Source organism: Tenrec ecaudatus, chromosome 1 (assembly GCF_050624435.1).
Source record: "Tenrec ecaudatus isolate mTenEca1 chromosome 1, mTenEca1.hap1, whole genome shotgun sequence".
NCBI lineage: Eukaryota > Metazoa > Chordata > Mammalia > Afrosoricida > Tenrecidae > Tenrec > Tenrec ecaudatus.
In genome coordinates, this window is record NC_134530.1 from 98,358,777 (window position 1) to 98,378,344 (window position 19,568).

A 19,568-nucleotide genomic window follows, 5' to 3' on the forward strand; every position below is an offset into this window, starting at 1 on the left:
TAAGAGCATCTCAGATACAGGACCATCTCAAGAGCACATTCAAGATGTCTATGGAAGTGTCAGAGGTTGACACCAGAGACTATGGCATAGATACTATGGGATAGTACGAGAGTCAGGCTAAGACCAAAGACCATGACAAGGAAACCTAGAGACAGAACAGAGGAGGGGCACTGAGACTGTGGGTCTGTGAGTCAGAGCTGGATTCCTGACCCTAGAGGCAGAAACCAAGAAACATTCAGCTGCAGGCTGAGGACTGGAAATTCGGCTGAGGAGAGGTGTTACTATGAGACAACTATTGTATCCTTACTGTTTACTAATTCTGGCAGGGGCACACTATTAACTCCCCTAAAAAAGCCTCATAATTGTGAGTCTGGTCGGTGTATGTGTGGCCATAGCAATAAATTGTCTAATGTAGTGCATAAGCTATGCTAGAAGGACAGCCTAAAGCTTTAATCAACATACAACTAAGAAATGTCTTCTATCAAAGGTTACTGACATCAAATACAATGTAGTATCACAGATTAGATCCTGGAACAAAACATCAGTGGAAAAACTGAAAATAAAATCTATAGTTAATAGTATTACACTAATGTTAATTTCTTAATTTTTGGAAATATACCATGTTAAGTAAAATGTTAACATTACAAGGAAACTGGGTGAAGGGTATATGGAAGTATCTTTATCACTTTTCTGCAAATCTAAAAGAATTAAAAAATAAAATATTTAAAAGTTATTTGAAAAGATGAAAATAACCTAGAAATTGTTAAGAACCCTTTAAAGAGATACAATTATTTTACCAGTCTCTCCTTTACATCTACATAACCAGAGAATCACAAATAATTTTAAAAATTTACTACTTAATGAATAACATAAGAATGCTATTCACGTTATTAATTACACCAGGAGATGACTCTTTTAATAGTTACTTAGTACTGTTGTGCTAAATTTTTATATAACTCAGAAATATTACCCCAGTTCAAATGATTACAGATGATTATTTCAATATTTTTTAATAATGTTGCTCATATTAATGATTTGATATTGAGTCTTAAAGAATAAAATTCTGAATAGAAAATATCCTTCCATTAGGTAAATCACTAACTGGGTACTATAAAGAGGAAGTTAGTTAAAAGCAAAATTATTAAGCGGTTTCCTTTCAGTTTTCAATTCTAAATGAACCCTTCACTTTCAACCAATTGCCGTATATACTCATGTATAAGCCAAGTTTTTCAGAATATTTTTAATGCCGTTTTTGTGGTAAAATTAGGTGCCTCGGCTAATATTTGGGTTATACTCAAGTACATACAGTACTATTTTTTATCACTAATTTTTACTGGAAAACCTGATGGCTCCCTCCTCTTATTCATTTGGCCTACCTATATTTAAGTTGGAATCAAATTGATGGCAGTAGATAACAGTAGGTACCTTTTATTTTCTAAGCTTAATCACAATCTCATCAGATTAAAAGATATTAAAGGAGTGGTGGGAAAGAGTACGGTATATATTTTGATTTCAAATACTACAGCAAATAAGAGAAGTATTAAGAAGGATGTATTTATAGAAAAAATAGAAGTCATTTTTATTTTTAAAAAAATCAAATTTAAGATTGAATGTCACTGAGCTTTTTGAAATACATGAGGTGTAAAAGAACAGGAATCTTATGAAATAACAAGGTAACGTGAAGATCAGCCATTAGCGCCTCTGACACAATATTAAGGACCACTTGGCCGCTCAGCGAAAGGCCGGCTATTCAAACTCCTAGCTGCTCCATGTGAGAGACACGTGTTCGTCTGCTTTCTCAAACATTTAGTCCTGGAAACCGTACACGGTAGGGCGAGTCCCTCCTACAGGGACACTATAAGTGGGGATTGTCTCCATCCCAATGGCTCTGTTTTCCTTTTTGGTGGAAGCAGGAGGGAGGAGATAGCTAACATCTTTTAGATGGGGCATGGTATAGTAGAATCTTACTCCCATGGTGGTAAAATGAAAAACAAAGGACACTTGTTGAACTCACCCAATGCCCATTTCTAAGAGGCTGACATCCAATGTCCCACCCTCCAATTTTCCTATCAGTTCTGATAGTACTTGTCCCTGTTTACCTCACCTGGATTTGATAATTCCTTGAAATGGGCACACTGAATATAGACCATACTTATGGTTATTATGTAAATGAACAGTTTGCAAATGCTCAGTATTATAGCCGTACAATTGTGCCTATGGACCCTGCGGTTGTTAGAGGCTGGTCTACTCTAACATTACAAAACTCTTTTAGGGTTGCCAATAAATGCCCAAAGGACCAGCCACTTCTCCAAAAGATTCAGCCTGAAGGTGCTCAGCTCTCCTTTCATGGGTCAGCACACCTATCTTCAACAAGTAAGTGCCTGGAGGAAACCCACTCCACAAGCCGGGCACCTGCCCAAAGTCACTCAGCTTTGTTTGCACTTGGACTGGGAAGTCCACTGCTCTGGCTCTTGGTCCTGCTGCTGTCACTCCCATGCTGTCATAGCTCTGTATTAGATGAAGAAAGTTCAATGTGCAGGGATCTTGGGTCCAAAGGATTCACTCCACTCCTGGCTAGTCTCTTTTGCTGTTAATGGTTAGAATACCCCATGTCCTGCTTCTGAGATGGCTCATTTTATACACAACAGGATGGCAATCACAATTAATATTATTATTCACTTACAACTGAATCCGATCAGTGTCTTCCCCCACCCTGCTTTTACCCAGATCTAGCAGGAAAAAGTCATTTCATGGGACTAACTAAGATAATGGCCAGAAGAGCCATATTAAATAATTTACTTCATTGCACATGTCTTCCTAACTTATTTTCTTCTATAAGCCTTAGTTTCTGACAGGTAGTAGGAGATAAAAACTACTTGTGATACATAAAGCATAAGTTAAAGTATCAATTGATTCTATTAATACCTGGTAGCACAGATTCTGACTCATAGGACACAGTAGTATTAACTAGATTCAGGCTCAAACCCCTAAGACCGACTGGAGCCGTTTTAGGAGTGTAATCGTTATGACTCAGACTGTGACATCTTTCCCTGGCAAACTGACTTATGGGTTCAAACCCCATCCTCGTTAGAAGGCCAGCACTCAATCACCATTAGAGCACCTCTTACGCTTACTAGCAGGATTCAAGTGGTATCTTTAGGGATTTACAGTTATGTCTAAGTACAATAAAATTTACATTTTGTCCTGAAGTGTGGCCATGTGGGAAGATAAAGAAGAAAATGCATTCTTTGGAGGGACGGTCTGAACCCTCACATGCTTTAGGAGAGCAAGTGCAAATAGGTAGAAAGAGAACTGCTATCTGCTAAAGGTAACTTCCTCTCTTCTGGGGGCTGTGGACATCTCTGCATAACACAGTAATCCTCACTCCTTTATTTTCTACCTCCATTCCTGAAACAAACTTTAGTCTATTTGATGAAACTAAGTTTTAAATTGCTAACTTCACAGTAAAATTCAAGTGAAGCTTTTAATGATCTGTTCATAAATTCAGGTGTCCAAGTTCTCATGATTTGATTTCTCAGCCTGTTGTAAAACCCTAGCAGCCCCAAATGATACAAAAATTGGAAAAGGACAACTTACTAAATCTTCCAAATTGAGTTCTTCAAATCCTTCTGGTATGCATGTTAGCTCATTATGCTGGAGATACAGGCCCTTCAGGTTTCTTAGACTTGTGATTTCTTCCGGGAGTATTTTCAGTTTGTTGTGGCTATATATTGATAAGATAAATGTTGAATAATTTGATGACAATACAATAAATAATTATCAAAGCTACAATAGACATTTTGTTAACCAACCTTAAAGGCTTATTTCCAAAGTGAAATATGGTTATTAATTTTTAAGTAATTATCAAATTTCACATGCCAAAAGTACATACTCATTAAAATGACAGCAATCATTACAATAATGGCAAGTTCAAATGGGAAAAAAAAATAATAATTGCAAGTTCAAAGAAAAAAGGTAAACAGAGAGGAAGGAGGAAAGAAAAAGGTTTTAGGCCAAACAGAAATAATTTGTGAGTTTGTGATTGCTGGCTGATAATCAAGTCTTGATTTTGTGTGCAATGTGAAAGGGCAGACTGAACTTTTAATCATATTTGATTTTGACAAAACCATATGTGGGGATACCCCAAAAAACCCATGAAATTCTTAATTTTCCCCCAAAGCTATGTATTTTAATTTTTTACAAAACAACTGTATCACCTTCAAAGTACTCTCCATTACACTTAATACATTTGTCAAATCTGGGATTCTATTTTTGGAAACATTTTCAAACTCATTTGTTTGGATGGCTGAAAGCAACACCCTCGTTTTTTTCCTCACCTCTTGTACCATCATCAAATCCCTATCCTTTAAGGTCCCTCTTCATTCGTGGAACCAAAAAACAGTCACACTGAGCGGGGTAAGGTGAATAAGGTGCCTGGGGCACGAGAGGCTTTTTTTTTTTTTTTTTTGCCAAAAACTGATGCACTGAGATGGCTGTATGAGCAGGTGCATTGTGGTAAAAAAACAAGTCTGCCACAAATCAGTCCTTTTAGGTTGCACACTGTTAAACAATCTTTTCAGAACCTCTCAGTGCAAAGCTTGATTAACAGTCTGACCTAGTAGAACGAACTCCAAATGCACCATGAGTCAACATTTTTGTCCACCGGGGAAGTTGACAGACATCCAAAACGAGGTCTGTCATCAATTGACATTTTCACCTTTGTTGAAATGAGAAAACCACTCATACGCTTGAGTGTTTCCCATAGTGCTGTCCTTGTGAGCTGTGTCCAACAGCACAGCAGTTTCTACGGCACTGTTCCTCAAAGCAGACAACTAAAGTTCACAGGTGCACACTGTTCTCTTAAACAGGCCACTACAAAAAATGAGGCTCAAACCAAACTGCTTTCATGCAAAAATTCACTGTGGCCAAAGACCCTTCCCAGGTGACGCCGCTGGGTGCAATCACTCAGAGAAGAGGCTCGTCGCTCACCTAGCAGGAAATATGCATACTATAAAAGCTCTGCCCAACACAGCTTTTTTCCACTATTTAGGGGCACCCCCTCGTACATATATACACACTCAATGGTGTCACATATTTTGTAGAGATTAGGTCCTAAATTTAACAATGAAGCAAAAAATAGCTATTTCTGTTTGAGAACACTGCATATAAAGTCTGGTGTATATGCTAGTCAATGGTTCGTTGCAATGGGCCATAACTTTTCGTCTCAGCCCCTTCTGTGAATATATTCAGCATACAGGTTCAGGGAAAGTCTCAAATCACTATGGATGATACATTCACTAAAAATTAAGAGATTATGACAGAATTTGGTCCCAAGTTTGTCCCAACTTAATAATTCAATTATCAGATACATTCTATTTTAAAGCCATAGAGTTATTTCACAAATAAGAGAAAACAGAGAGAATAGGAAGGATAAGAATTACCATAAATTAATTCAAATAAAACTACACTTACTCCTCCCTTATCATCTATCTCATTTTCTACATCCCACATTAGTGACTAGTTAGAATCTACTAACTGTCTAGTGCACATTAATGTACGTGTCAATAACCAACTCAGAGGTGTGACACAAAGACAATATATGCCGCGATGGCTACGGTGATGTGTCAACCTGGCTAGGCCATGATTCTCAATGACGTGTCAGTTATATAATGATATAATTTGACACTTATGCAATGATGTGATTTGATAGCTGTGTAATACTGTGATCATCTTTCATTTTGTAATCTGATGTAGTCATCCTGCATTTTTGATAATGCCAATTTTTGCATAATGACCTGGCGGAATCTACCTATGACAATAAATGAAGAGTGGGGTAGTTGGAACAAAAAAAGTCAAGACACCTTCTAAAATAACCGCTTAAAATTATTAACAGTTGGGCAGTATTCTCTCTTATTTAACTGAAAGCCTCAGTAGGAATCGAGTTGGGTAGAGATGTAACTCTAGTTTTACATTTCTTGCATTTTCTTTCTCACAATTCCTCAACCCCAGCATTCACATTCTTGAATGTTATAATCTAAAGCTAAAGTCACACCAACCAAGTTACATCCACAGGCTCTATGTTCCCTCTCTTCTTGTCCTCAAGCCTATCTACTCATATCTTTGCAGACTAAACTGCATCATTGACTCAGAAGGGGAAGAGGTTCTAATAATTATAAACAATTAGCAACATTTTGTATACGTCTTAGCTCATGTAGGGTAATTTCATATTTTTCATCAAAAGACAACTGTTATTTGAAGGGCTGTTGTTCCTCATACCAATTAACTTGCCTCCAAAAAATTGATATTTGACTATTAGATCTATAATAGACCACTTTATAAGTAGAGGGCTTTCAAAATATGTTAAAATTATTTAGATCTTTTTTCCCTAAATAAAATCTTTCCTAAACCCACAGTAAACAATATAGATAAGGCAAAGTCATTAATTTTTTAAAATCATTTTATTGGGGGCTCATACACTTATCACAATCCATACATACATCGTGTCAAGCACATTTGTACATTTTTTGTCCTCATTATTCTCAAAACATATGCTTTCTACTTGAGCCCTTGATATCAGCTCCTCATTCCGCCCCCCTCATGAACCCTTGATAATTTATAAATTATTATTTTGTCATATCTTATACTGTCTGATGTCTCCCTTCACCCATTTTTCTGTTGTCCATCTCCCAGGGAGGAGGTTATATGTAGATCCTTATAATCGGTTCCCCCTTTCTACCCGACCTTCCCTCCACCCTACAAGTATCACCACTCTCACCACTGGTCCTGAAGGGATCATCTGTCCTGGATTCCCTGTGTTTCCAGTTCCTATCTGAATGAATGTACATCCTCTGGTCTAGCCAGATTTGTAAGGTAGAATTGGGATCATGATAGTGAGGGGAGGAAGCATTTAGGAACTAGAGGAAAGTTGTATATTTCATCGTTGCTACCCTGCACCCTTACTGCCTGGTCTCCCCCACCCCACCCCGCGACCCTTCTGTAAGGAGGTGTTCAGTTGCCTACAGATAGGCTTTGGGTTTCCACTTTGTACTCAACCTCATTTACAATGATAGGATTTTTTGTTCACAAAGTCATTCTTTATTGAAAACCTAGATGCATATTGATGCGCAAAAGGAGTTAGCTAGAGTCTAGCCACTGGGCCTCAACTGTGCATGTCCAGAAGCAACCCATGGAACCCAGGAGCCCTTGGAAGTTTAAAAGCGTTGACATTGTCATCTCTAACAAAAACACCTACATGTGTTTTAGATGGGTAAGTAACGTAAAACTTAAGATCTCAACAAAGAGGTTTTCTAAAACAAAAGCCACTGAAAATTATTTCATAAAAATGAAGGAAAAAATAATTTGATAAAATAACTGGTCCTAAATTCACAAGTACAGAAAACACAAGGGTAATTCTAAAATCAAAATCAAACCAAATTAATTTGCAATTTAAAACTTAAAATTCTTATTCTGCTTTATTCACTTTGAGATAATACAAAGATATTTTATAACTTAACAAAATCTAAAGATTTAGATTTACATACTTACCAATAGCAACAACCAATTCATAGCAGCCATGTAGTGACCCTGTAGGACAGAACTACCCTCTTATTTTATGAGGCTCTAAATATGTACGGAGCAGGTAGCTTCATCTTTCCCCTTCAGAGTGGCTGCTGAGTTTGGATCTCTAATCTGGTTTATAGCACCAAGTGGGCAGCCCACGTTGGCTTCCACAATAATAAAAGTAGAAACAAGTAAACTCAAGATTTACCTGATGTTAAGTTTCTGAAGATTTTCTAGCTCTCTTATAGCAGATGGCAGGGATGTAAGCTGATTATCATGTATCTAAAATAAGTATTAAAAGATAAAGTCATAATTCTTACATCTTAAATTAGCAATACATTTACTCTGCATTGTCTTCAACAATAATTTCATTATACTAAACCAAAGGTAATATGTTCAACTATTAGCAATTAGTCTAACCCAAAGGTAATACGTTCAAGAGCAATGAGTGCTATATGTAGAAATGAAAAGAGTTTGAAGCTGACTAAGCTGATGTATGGAATTCATGAGGTGATGTCATTCATTTTAAATATTACAATGAAAAATTTTACCTCATTGAGTGGGTTTGTTTTTTTTTCAAATGAGAGATGAGGGGTTTAGGAAGCGACAACAGCCGCATGATGGTGTACTTTAGGCTAACATATTAAAAGTACATTAAAAGGACAAAGGGTACTTCTCTCGTGTTCTCTCAGAATCATACTATTTCCAAGTTGATAGAGTCAGAAATTGAACTCGTGTTCCCACTGACAGCACTATTAACCATTATGCTTAAGCCAATTTCCCTCTTGCATTCTACCCGATGAACACCACAGATTTTCTGTTAACCAAAGCCTGAATTGGGATTTACAATCTTTTACATTAATGACCCATATCTAATTATCAGTCAACTTACATCAAGAACAGTCAGTGCGGGCAGGAGTCTGAGATCATCTGGAAGCGACTGAAGTTTATTGTTTGATATGATTAGTTTGGTCAGATCCGTCTGCTCCCACCATCGCTCAGTAGCACCAAATGAGAGATTCTGATTAGCTTCTTCAGGGATATCTACATTTATTCTCCAGACACACTGAGGTACTATTTCCAATATCACCATTCCCATTAAAAAAAAAAAGATGACAAGACATAAGATATTAAGTGATATTCTTTTATAAAAGTTGTTTAAGCACTAAAAATTTCAAGTTACTGAAACATTCTTTTTAAATATCAGATCACACAGCAATGACTTATGATTAAAATGTTTATTTTAAACATTAGATATGAAAAAATAAATATTTAATGAACTTTACATAACAGATCACATTTTAAAATTTTAATCAATGATAACCACTACCATCAAGTTGATTCTGACTTATGCAACCCGAGAAGACAGAATAAAACTGCCTCTTTGGGTTTTAGTGGGAGAAAGACCGGGCTTTCTATTTCACTAAAGAGCAACCATCTTGGAAACCCAAAGTGGCAGTTCTAAGCTGTTCTCAAAGGTCACTATGAGTTGAAAATGACTTGCCGGCAATGAGTTTTAGGGGAAGTTTTCAGAGGCTGTAAATATTTACAAGGGCAGTAAGCCTCAACCTTGGCCTGGTTAGTAGATTGGAAATGCTGATCTTGCCGTTAGCAGCTTAATGCATAACCCACCAGGGATCCTTTAGTTAATTACATTAGATATGTATTCTGCATCACATACTGTGGTAGACATACAAGGCAAATACAGCAGTCAACTGCTTCGTTAACAGAATCATAAAGAAGGCATAGAAATCAACATATATATTGTAATGCTATAACTTTTATAACAAAAGAATACCCCTAAGGCTGAGAGGACTGGTACTAAGAATGACTAAGAATGACTAACATAACTATTGGGCAATCTGTTAACACACTAACTCACTTAACCCTCACAACAACTCCATGTGTAGGTCAACCAACCAACAATCCACTGCCATCAAGTCCATCTCAACTTGTAGTGACTTTATAGGACAGTACAACTGTTCCAGGTTTCTGAGGTGTAAAACCTTATGGACATACACTGTCTCATTTTTCTACCATGGAATGGTTGAGGGGCTCAAACCTTTGGGTTAGAGGTCCAATGTTTAACTCATTAAACCACAACATTTTGACTCATAGCAACTCTGCACAACAGAAGCATTGTCCAGTTCTGTATCATTTTCACAACTGTTATGTTGTTTGAGCTTATTGAAACAGCAACCATGTTAGTCCATCTCACCAAGGATCTTCCTCTTCTTTGATGACCCTCTACCAAGAATAATGTCCTTCACTAGGAATTGGTTCCTGCTGGTGACATGTTCAAAGTATGTCTGTCTCCCTGTGCTTGCTTCTAAGAAGCATTCTGACTGTAAGTCTTCCAAGACAGATTTATTTGTTCTTCTGGCAGCCCATAGTACTTTCAATTTTCTTTGCCAACACCATAATTAAAAGGAATCAGTTCTTCTCTGATTTTTCTTATCCATTGTCTTCAATGGATTTCAAATATGTAATAAGTGATTGAAAATATCACAGCATGGGTCAGGTACACCATAGCCTTCAAAGTGACATCTTTTTAATTTAATATTTTAATGAGGTTTTTGGGTAGATTTTACCAATGCAATATGTCATTTTTTGAGTGTTTTCATGTGTGTTGATTGTAGAGCTAAGTAAAATGAAATCTTGACAACATTCTTTTCTCCATTTATCATGATTATTTTTATCTAACTATGAAGCCTTCCTTACACTGAGATGTAGTCCATATTGAAGGTTGCAATCTTTGATCTTCAGCAGTACAGGCTTCAAGTTGTCATCTACACATAGCAAGTTGTTAATGCGCCCATCTCTAACTCTAATGCCTCATTCTTCATCACGTCCACACCAAAACAAACACATTGCCACAGAGCCAAATCTGACTCACTGCAAGGCAACAGGACAGAGTAGAACAGGCCCTTTGCGTTCCCAAGGCTGTAACTCTTTTCTGGCAGCAGAAAGCCTCCTGTCCCTCCTGCAGAGAAGCCAGTGCACTCTAACTATTCTATAACTGCTACTCTTGAAGTAAGCAGCTTAACTCCTTGCCCAATATGGCATCAGGGCTCCTTCACACTGGTTCTATTACTCCTCCACGTATGTACTATTACTACTTACACTGTAAAGTAGGAAAACGGGATATAGAAAATACAACTGGCTCAAGATTCTACAGCTAGTACATAGTAAAAGTGGGATTCAAATCCTTAGAATGCTATACTGCCTTCCTTCTTCAACATTTATGAAAATATCTAACTATGATCAATTATGGACCTCACTAGATGAAGTATACAGGCATCACTCTGACTACATCTGTTGGGAGAAACAAAAAGTCGATTTCATGAACAAGGCCATAGGCTGCATACACAGCAGATCATTAATTATTCATATGCAAGTTCAATTTGAAGCTAGAGGAAACGAAAGCAAGTCCACCAGCACTAAAATACACCCCTGAGTACATCTCACTTGTATTTAGAAACCAACTCCAGGGCAGATTTAATGTACTGAACATTAATGACAAAAAATCAGACAAGTTGGTGAATGAAATCAGTGACATTGTATATGAAGATAGCAAAAGGTTTATAAAACTATTGGAAACAAAGACAAGACCATAATAGATGTCAGAAGAGATTCTGAAACTTGCTCTTGAATGTACTACAAAGATTTTGTGAAAAATTGAATTTAAAATGCTTAGATTTTTTTCTATGGAATTTTTGAAGTCCCTTATAAAGTAGCTAATGCACATGGAACAAATGATAAAGTAAAAGAGCTGAAGAGAAGATTTCAAAGGGCAACTCAAAACATTCAACAGAAGTGGAGTTAGCACCCTCCCGACACAACTGCTGAAGCCAAAGCCGGTGAACAAATAAATGTGGTGAAGAAAGCTGATGGTGCCCGGCTATCAACAGAGATAGTGTCTGGGGTGTTAAAGGCTTGAAGATAAACAAGCGGCCATCTAGCTCAGAAGCAACAAAGCCCACATGGAAGAAGCACACCAGTCTGTGTGATCACGAGGTGCCAAAGGGATCAGGGATAAGGCATCATCCCCCCAAAAAAATCTTACCACAGTGAAAGAAGGGGGAAGTGCAGAGTGGAGACCCAAAGCCCATTTGTTGGCCACTGGAGACCCCCTCACAGAGTGGTCTAGGGGAGGAGATGAGTCAGTCAGGGTGCGATGTAGCACCAATGAAGAATATAACTTTCCCCCAGATCCTGGATGTTTCCTCCCCCGCAACTACCATGATCCGAATTCTACCTTGCAAGTCTGGATAGAGCAGAGGTTGTACACTGGTGCATATAGGAGCTGAAGGCACCAGAAATCCAGGGTGGATGATAGTTTCAGAACCAGGGGGTGAGGGGCCATACTAGGCGAGTAGAGGGTGAGTGGTTTGGAAAGGGGGAATTGATTACAAGGGTCTACATGTGACCTCCTCCCTGGTGGACAGACAACAGAGAAGGGGGTGAAGGGAGACGTCGGACAGGGCAAGATATGACAAAATAATAATTTATAAATTATCAAGGGCTCATGAGGAAGGGGGGAGCAGGGAGGGAGGGAAAAAAAGAGGACCTGATACAAAGGGCTTAAGTGGAGAGAAAATGCTTTGAAAATTGTGGGGGGTCTCAGTTGCTCACAGGCATCCCCCCTGAGGGCGATCAGTTGCCAGACTGCAGTAGGCCCCACTCCAAAGACAATGGATGCCTGCAGTCAACTATTTGGTTCCTGTACATGAGGTTTACACCCTACTGATAATGGTTCCTATGGAGATCCGGAGAACAGATCAAGCAAGGTTAAGCTGCCATCCTAAACCTAGGATCTCCCCTTCTTGTCACATGTATATCCACAATCCCTCCTCTTCCTATTGCGTGTATGTCCCTAGACCACCCCCTCTCATTACTGTATTACCTATAGGACAGCCCCTTACTGTGACATATGTCCTCACCTGTAATTGGGGGGCTTCCATGTCCTCAGAAAATATAAAATGCCTGGGCTAGCATTAAAGATCTCTCTCTCTCTCTCTCCCCCCACGTGGACCATCAGGCGAGGCTGAGGTGAGCATGCACCATGATTGTGTCTGACTCCATTTATTTTAATAGTTCTATCTCTCATGCTCTCTATAACTTTACTATGATTTTTACTTATTATCGCTGTACAATTGCGCCCGTAATGATGTGTTAGGGGCTGGCTTCCCCTGACATAAAATGATGAGGGCATAGAATGTACAGATGTGCTTTACACAATTGATGTATGGATGGATGGATTGTGATAAGAGTTGTATGAGTCCCTAATAAAATGTTAAGAAAGAAAGAAAGAAAGAAAGAAAGAAAGAAAGAAAGAAAGAAAGAAAGAAAGAAGAAAGAAAGAAAGAAAAGTGGAGTTAGAAAACCAATAGAGAAGAGCATGCTTGGTATTTCTCAAGCTGAAAGATGTGAAAGAAAAAAAAATCAATCCTCTAATTGCAATGAAGACAGATTCTTTGGGCAAAATTCTGAATGGCACAGAAAGGAACAAAAATGGAGAGACTATACAGAGCTGCTATACTAAACTAAAGTCTTTGGTCAATCATTTCAAGAAATAGCATATGATCAAGACTAATGGCATTGAATGATAAAGTCCTGCTGCAGTGAAGCTATTGGAGAAAAATAAGACTCCAGGAACTGTTGGAATAACAAATATTTCAACAAAAAGATATAGTGCTGGAGGTGCTCACTAATTTATCAAAAGAAATTTGAAAGGCAGCTGCCTGGGCAACTGACTGAGAGAGATACATATTTGGCCCATTTAACACCCACAGTGAAAATTATTGAACATTATCATTTTTATGCATTAAAAATAATACATTTTGAATATTATTCCTAAATATCTGCAACAGTACATTGACTTGAAATGGCCAGGATTTCAAACCAGACTCCTAAGTGGACAAGAAATGAAGGATTTCTCAGCTGATATCAGATTAATTTTATTTGAAAACAAAGAATACCCAAACGATGCTTACCTATTTTTTAAAACATTTTAAAAAATAATTTTATTGGGGACTCATACAACTCTTATCACCGTCCATACACCCATCCACTGTGTCAAGCACCTTTGTACATGTTGCCATCATTTTCAAAACATTTTCTTTTTTTTAATCGTTTTATTAGAGGCTCATACAACTCTTATCATAATCCATACATACATCAATTGTGTAAAGCACATTTGTACATTAATTGCCCCTCATCATTCTCAAAACATTTGCTCTCCACTTAAGCCCCTGGCATCAGGTCCTCATTTTTTCCCCTACCTCCCTGCTCCCCCCTCCCTAATGAACACTTGAGCATTTCTAAATTGTTATTTTGTCATATCTTGCCCTGTCCCACGTCTCCCTTCACCCACTTTTCTGTTATCCATCCCCCAAGGAGGAGGTCACATGGAGATCCTTGTAATTGGTTCCCCCTTTCCAACCCAACCTCCCTCTAGGTTCCCGGTATTGCCATTCACACCACTGGTCCTGAAGGGATCACCATGCTGGATTCCCTATGTTTCTGGTTCCTATCTGTACCAGTGTACATCCTCTGGTCTAGCCAGACTTGCAAGGTAGAATTAGGATCATGATACTGGGGGGGGTGGTCGGCGAGGGCAGAGGAAAGTTGTATTTTTTATTGTTGCTACCTCGCACCCTGTCTGGCTCGTCTCCTCCCCGAGACCCCTCTGCAAGGGGATCTCCAGTAGCCGACAAATGGGCTTTGGGTCTCCACTCCGCATTCCCCACCTCACTCACTATAGTAAGATTTTTTTTGTTCTGATGATGTGTGATACCTGATCCCTTCAACACCTGGTGTGCTTCTTCCATGTGGGCTTTGTTGCTTCTCAACTAGATGGCCGCTTGTTTACCTTCAAGCCTTTAAGACCCCAGATGCTATATCTTTTGATAGCAGGGCATCATCAGCTTTCTTCGCCACATTTGCTTATGTACCCATTTGTCTTCAGCAATCGTATCATATAGGTGAGCACACAATATGATTTTTTGATCTTTGATGCCTGATAACAGATCCCTTCGGAACCACGTGATCACACAGGCTGGTGTGTTCTTCCATGTGGGCTTTGTTGCTTCTGAGCTAGATGGCCGCTTGTTTATCTTCAAGCCTTTAAGACCCCAGACACTATCTCTGTTGATAGCCGGGCACCATCAGCTTTCTTCACCACATTTACTTGTTCACCCATTTTGGCTTCAGCAGGTGTGTCAGGAGGGTGAGCATCATAGAGTGCCAATTTAATAGAAAAAAGTATTCATGCGTTGAGGGAGTGCTTGAGTAGAGGCCCGAGGTCCTTCCGCCACCTTAATACTAAACCTATAAATATAGACACATAGATCTATTTCCCCGTCCTCATATATATATTTGCATGTACATGTCTTTGTCTAGACCTCTACAAATGCCCTTTGTCTCCTAGCTTTTTTCTCTATTTCCCTTGACTTTCCTCCTGCCCCACTATCATGCTCTGTTCCCACCTGGGTTACAGCTATACCTCTTCTTTACGTAGCCTTACCCTTGATCATTCCCTACCAGGCCTGTCACTACCCCCTCGCCACCAATTTGGATCCCATGTTGTTCCCTTGTCCCTGGGTTTGTTAACACCACTTCCTTACCCCCCCCACGACCTCCCCCTGTCCCAAGTCCCCCCAGAACTGTTGGTCCCATTGTTTTTCCTCCAGTTAGTTCATCCAGCCTGTCTTATTTAGACAGACCTGTGGAGATAATAACATGCACGAAAACAAGACAGAGGAAAACAAAGCAACAGTATACAACCAGACAACAAAACAGCAACAACAAACCACTGACAAAGAACAAAACAAAACACATCAAGAAAGAAAAGCTTTCAGTTAGTTCAAGGATTGTTTGCTGGCCTTTAGGAGGTTTTCCAGTCCAGTCTGTTGGGGCACCACGCCCTGGCCCCAAAGTCCACTTTCAGCATTCCCTGGGGACCTTGCCACTCCATTCCCTTGCTGTTCCGCTGCACTCCCCCAGTGATTTGCCTCGGTGTGGTGGGATCAGGTCAGGTGCAATTCCCACAGTGTGTCTCCGGTGCTGTCCCCTGTATCGCCCTTAGTCACTGAGGGGCATCATGTCTCATAGTGGGGCCAGCCATGTTGTCCTCTCTGTGGACTGGCTGCTCTACTCAGGAACATCATCCTCACGGCCTGCTGGGCCTTTCAACTCTTCTATGAGCAAAAGCTCCATAAAATTTTTGGTGGTTGTATGGATTGTTCAGTAAGAATGAGAAACATACATCAGCTTAGCAATGCAAATGTGAACTGGATACCAAATAATTCAGTAGACATGGGACATTTATGTATTTGCATAAAAATTTAATGTGTCTATTTTTAAAAAGAAACAAAACACTGTCTGCTAGCTTGTCACACTGTAGAGGCTTATATGTTGCTGTGATGTTGGAAACTATGTCGCCAGTATTTTAAATATCAGCAGGGTCAACTAATATGAATTCGTTCAGTGGATCAAGATTAAAAACAGACTACAGAGAAGAAATAAGCTGTCCAGTTTAGAGGGATTTCCCATTGAAAATTTTATAAATATCAGCAAAACATTGCCAGATATAGTGCTGAAAGATAAGCCCTTCAGGGTAGAAGGGACTCAAAAATATGATTGATAAAGAGACGTCTTCTCAAAGCAGTCAACCATTAAGACATGGATAGAGTAAAACTTTATGGACTTTCATTTCCTGATGGGGTATGAATCAAAATGAGAAAAAAACAATTAGAAACAACTTCCAAAAATCTGAATGTATATCGTATGGAATATGAATCTAGGAAACTAGAAAGTCATCAAAAAATTAAATGGAACATTTAAGATTGTTATCCTAGACACTATGGAGCTGAAATGGACGTTTGAATCAGACAGTCATATGGTTTACTATGCCCGGAATAACAAATTCCAGAGAAACAGCACTGTATTCATCACCAAAAGAATACTTTAAGGTCTAATGATAGGATAATAACTAGAAAATTACAAGGAAATTCAGTTCATGCAAGTATTAATCAATTATATGCACTGACCACTAGGGTCGGTGATGAATAACTTGAAAAATTCTACCAATTTCTTCTATCTGAAAATGTTCAAACATGAAATCAGAATGTTAAAATTATTGGTGATGACAATGCAAAAGTTGGAGCCAAACATGAAGGAACAGTAGTGGAAAAGATGGCCTTGGTAATAAAAATGAATCTGGAGATCATATGCTAGAACATTGCAAGACAAACAATTTCTTCATTGCAAATACCTTCCTAACAACAGAAATGACTACTGTATATATGGATCTCACCAGATTGAATATACAGGAATCAAATTCACTACATCTCTGTGAATAATGCAATGTCAGCAGCTAAAGCTAGGTAAGGGGTTGCCTGTGAAACAAAGCATCAATTACTTTTATGCAAGTTCAGGTTGCAATTGAAGAAAATATAAACAAAGTAAGAAATCTACCAAAATTTAGAGAACAATTCAAAAAGATTTATTGCATTGAGCACTAATGACAGAAGACCTGATGAGTTGTGGGATGGACAAAAAGAACATCAAACATGAAGAAAGCAAAAGGTAAATCCAAAGATAGGAAAGAAAGAAAATATAAAATCGGATGCCAGAAGATTACCTGAAACTTGCTCTGCAACATGGAATAGCTAAAGTAAATGGAAGAAATGTGAGGCAGTTAGTTTATTGTGCCAACCTGGATGATAAACACATGTGGGGTTAATGGAACAGTGGAGGGATAAATGGCTCCATGAGCCTCGCCTTTCTAGTTCTCGGGTCTCTTGCTTTCTGATGGTTGGACCAATGTACAGCTGCCTTAGTCAGTTCCCTGCTTTAGCTGGCAGGGCTCACTTCCTGCAAGACATCCCTAAGGAGAAGCCGCATGGACCTACCCCAATGCAGCTAGGGTGTGGAGACCCTTGCCAGCGCTGAGATGGTTACACATTCACTAACTCGGCTTTCCTCCTGCAGCTGACATCATTGCGTCTGTTTTGTGAGATTGAGGAGGACGCTGTGGATTGCTGTGGGACATATGGATTAATGGGTTAATGTTGGACTTGTAGGCTTGGGCAGCAATGGGTTGGGATGTTCTCTTGATGCGTGCTTAACCTTTACATAAAACTCTCTCTTATACATAAGTTTCTGTGGATTTGTTTCTCCAAAGTACCCAGACTAATACAAAATGACAGAGTAAAATAATTCAAGAAAAAATTTCAAAGAGTAATTCAAGAAGAACAAGTAAAATAAAATAAAATGTATAAAGACCTGGGATGAGAAAGACAAAAAGGAACACACTCAGCAACTCCACCTAAAAGAACTGCAGAAAACACTCAAGTCTGAAGTTCCAATATAGAAGAATTCTATGGGCAAAATAGTGAACTATGCAGGAAGCCTAAAAAGAAGATGGAAGGAATGCACAGACACTGTACCTAAAAGATCTGGTCAACAACCCTTTCAAGAGATAGCATATGATCTAGAACTGATGGTACTGAAGAAAGAAGGCCAAGACACTGGCCAAAAAGACTAAAGGCATTAGCTAAAAGCAAGATTCCAGGAATTGGTGTAGTGCCAACTGAAATGTTTCAACAAGTAGAAGAAGCCTTAGAAGCACTCATTCACCTATGCCAAGAAAGCTGGAAGATAATGGCCTGGAAAAGTTCCACATTTGTGCTTATTCATTCCAAACAGAAGGTGAAAAATATTGAACAATATCATTAATATCATATGCTAGTAGTACATTTTTATTGAAGATCATTCCACAACAGTTGCAGACAGCGGGAGAGCCTGTGAGCTATTTACCTCCACTTGTGCCTCCCAAATGAGGTCATCAAGTTTCGACCTGATTGACAGGATTGACTCCACCCCTTCGCAAGTTGACAGGAGATGATGTAACTGCCACAAGGATCAAGGATTGCAACTCAGCTTAAATAAGACAAAAATCCTCACAATTAGACCAATAAATAGATAGCAACAAGATAAATGGAGAAAAGACTGAAATTGCCAAGGATTTCATTTTACTTAGATCCATAATCAACACTCAGGGAAGCAGGCCTCAAATCAAAAGACAATCAATGTTCACAAAAACAGCAACGTAGAAATCAGAAGAGCTCAGCTGCAGCATGCTGCCTCATTGTCTGGGCCACCCATGGGCAGCAGCGAAAGTCAGGATTCCGGATTACAGTGAGGAGCAGCACAAGAAGCTGGAGGCTCTAGAGTTCATCTACCCTGACTCCTTCACAGTATTATCAGCAACCCCACCCAGTTTCACCATTATTGTGACATGTGGGGCTGGGGAAAATAACAAAACTGTCCAGACTATGCCCAAGTTTACATATAGTTAAAAATACCCAGATAAAGGATGTTTCATACATTTGAAAATTATTAGCATTACAGGCAGAAGAAAGCCTTGATATGGTAATGATCTTGAGTATCAGCTGTGCAAGAAATTAAATAATAGATCAAATAAAAATTAGAATAGAGGAAGAAAAGAAGCTGAAATGCAACTATTTCATGGCATTCCTGTTGCAATTGAGAATTTCGTAAGTTGGAAGGGCAAGTTTGATGCAGAACACTTGGACATTAAAAAGAAATGAAGGAAAGAAGAGGAACAGGCAGGAAAAAATTAATTAAGTGGGAAACAGATTTGAAACAGATCATAATCTCAACACATCTGATATCCAAGTTCTTGGAGGATGCTTTAAAGAAAGTGGAAGCACATGAGTCTTTTTGTTCCAGGAAATGGATGATTTGGAGTTGGAGGATGATGAGGATGATCCTGCTGACCCAGAGAGGGACTCAACCAACTAAAGGACTGCCCCATCTACCGACAGGTGAGATTGCCAAAGTATCTGTGGCTATGCTGACAGAGCTTTGATTTTCCTTTCCTTTTTTTTTTTGGTAAGAAAATAAGTCCGTTTTAGGAGAATATTATTCTGATAGCTTTCATTTTGAACTTCATCATAAAATGACTGTAATTTTTTTAA

The 19,568-nt window shown here is 38.8% G+C and overlaps 1 protein-coding gene and 1 pseudogene across 1 annotated transcript in view; one reads left to right on the plus strand and one right to left on the minus strand.

The window, feature by feature from the left end:
- Positions 1–19,568, minus strand: part of LRRC40 (leucine rich repeat containing 40) — a 69,233-nt gene that overhangs the window by 48,311 nt on the left and 1,354 nt on the right. The window contains exons 2-4 of the mRNA XM_075557290.1: positions 8,453–8,634; positions 7,769–7,842; positions 3,598–3,724 (exon numbers count right to left, since the gene is read on the minus strand). Of these exons, the coding sequence (XP_075413405.1) occupies positions 3,598–3,724; positions 7,769–7,842; positions 8,453–8,634 (383 nt within the window). The remainder of the gene's footprint in view (positions 1–3,597; positions 3,725–7,768; positions 7,843–8,452; positions 8,635–19,568) is intronic.
- LOC142429039 (RWD domain-containing protein 1 pseudogene) lies at positions 18,705–19,392 on the plus strand (annotated as a pseudogene).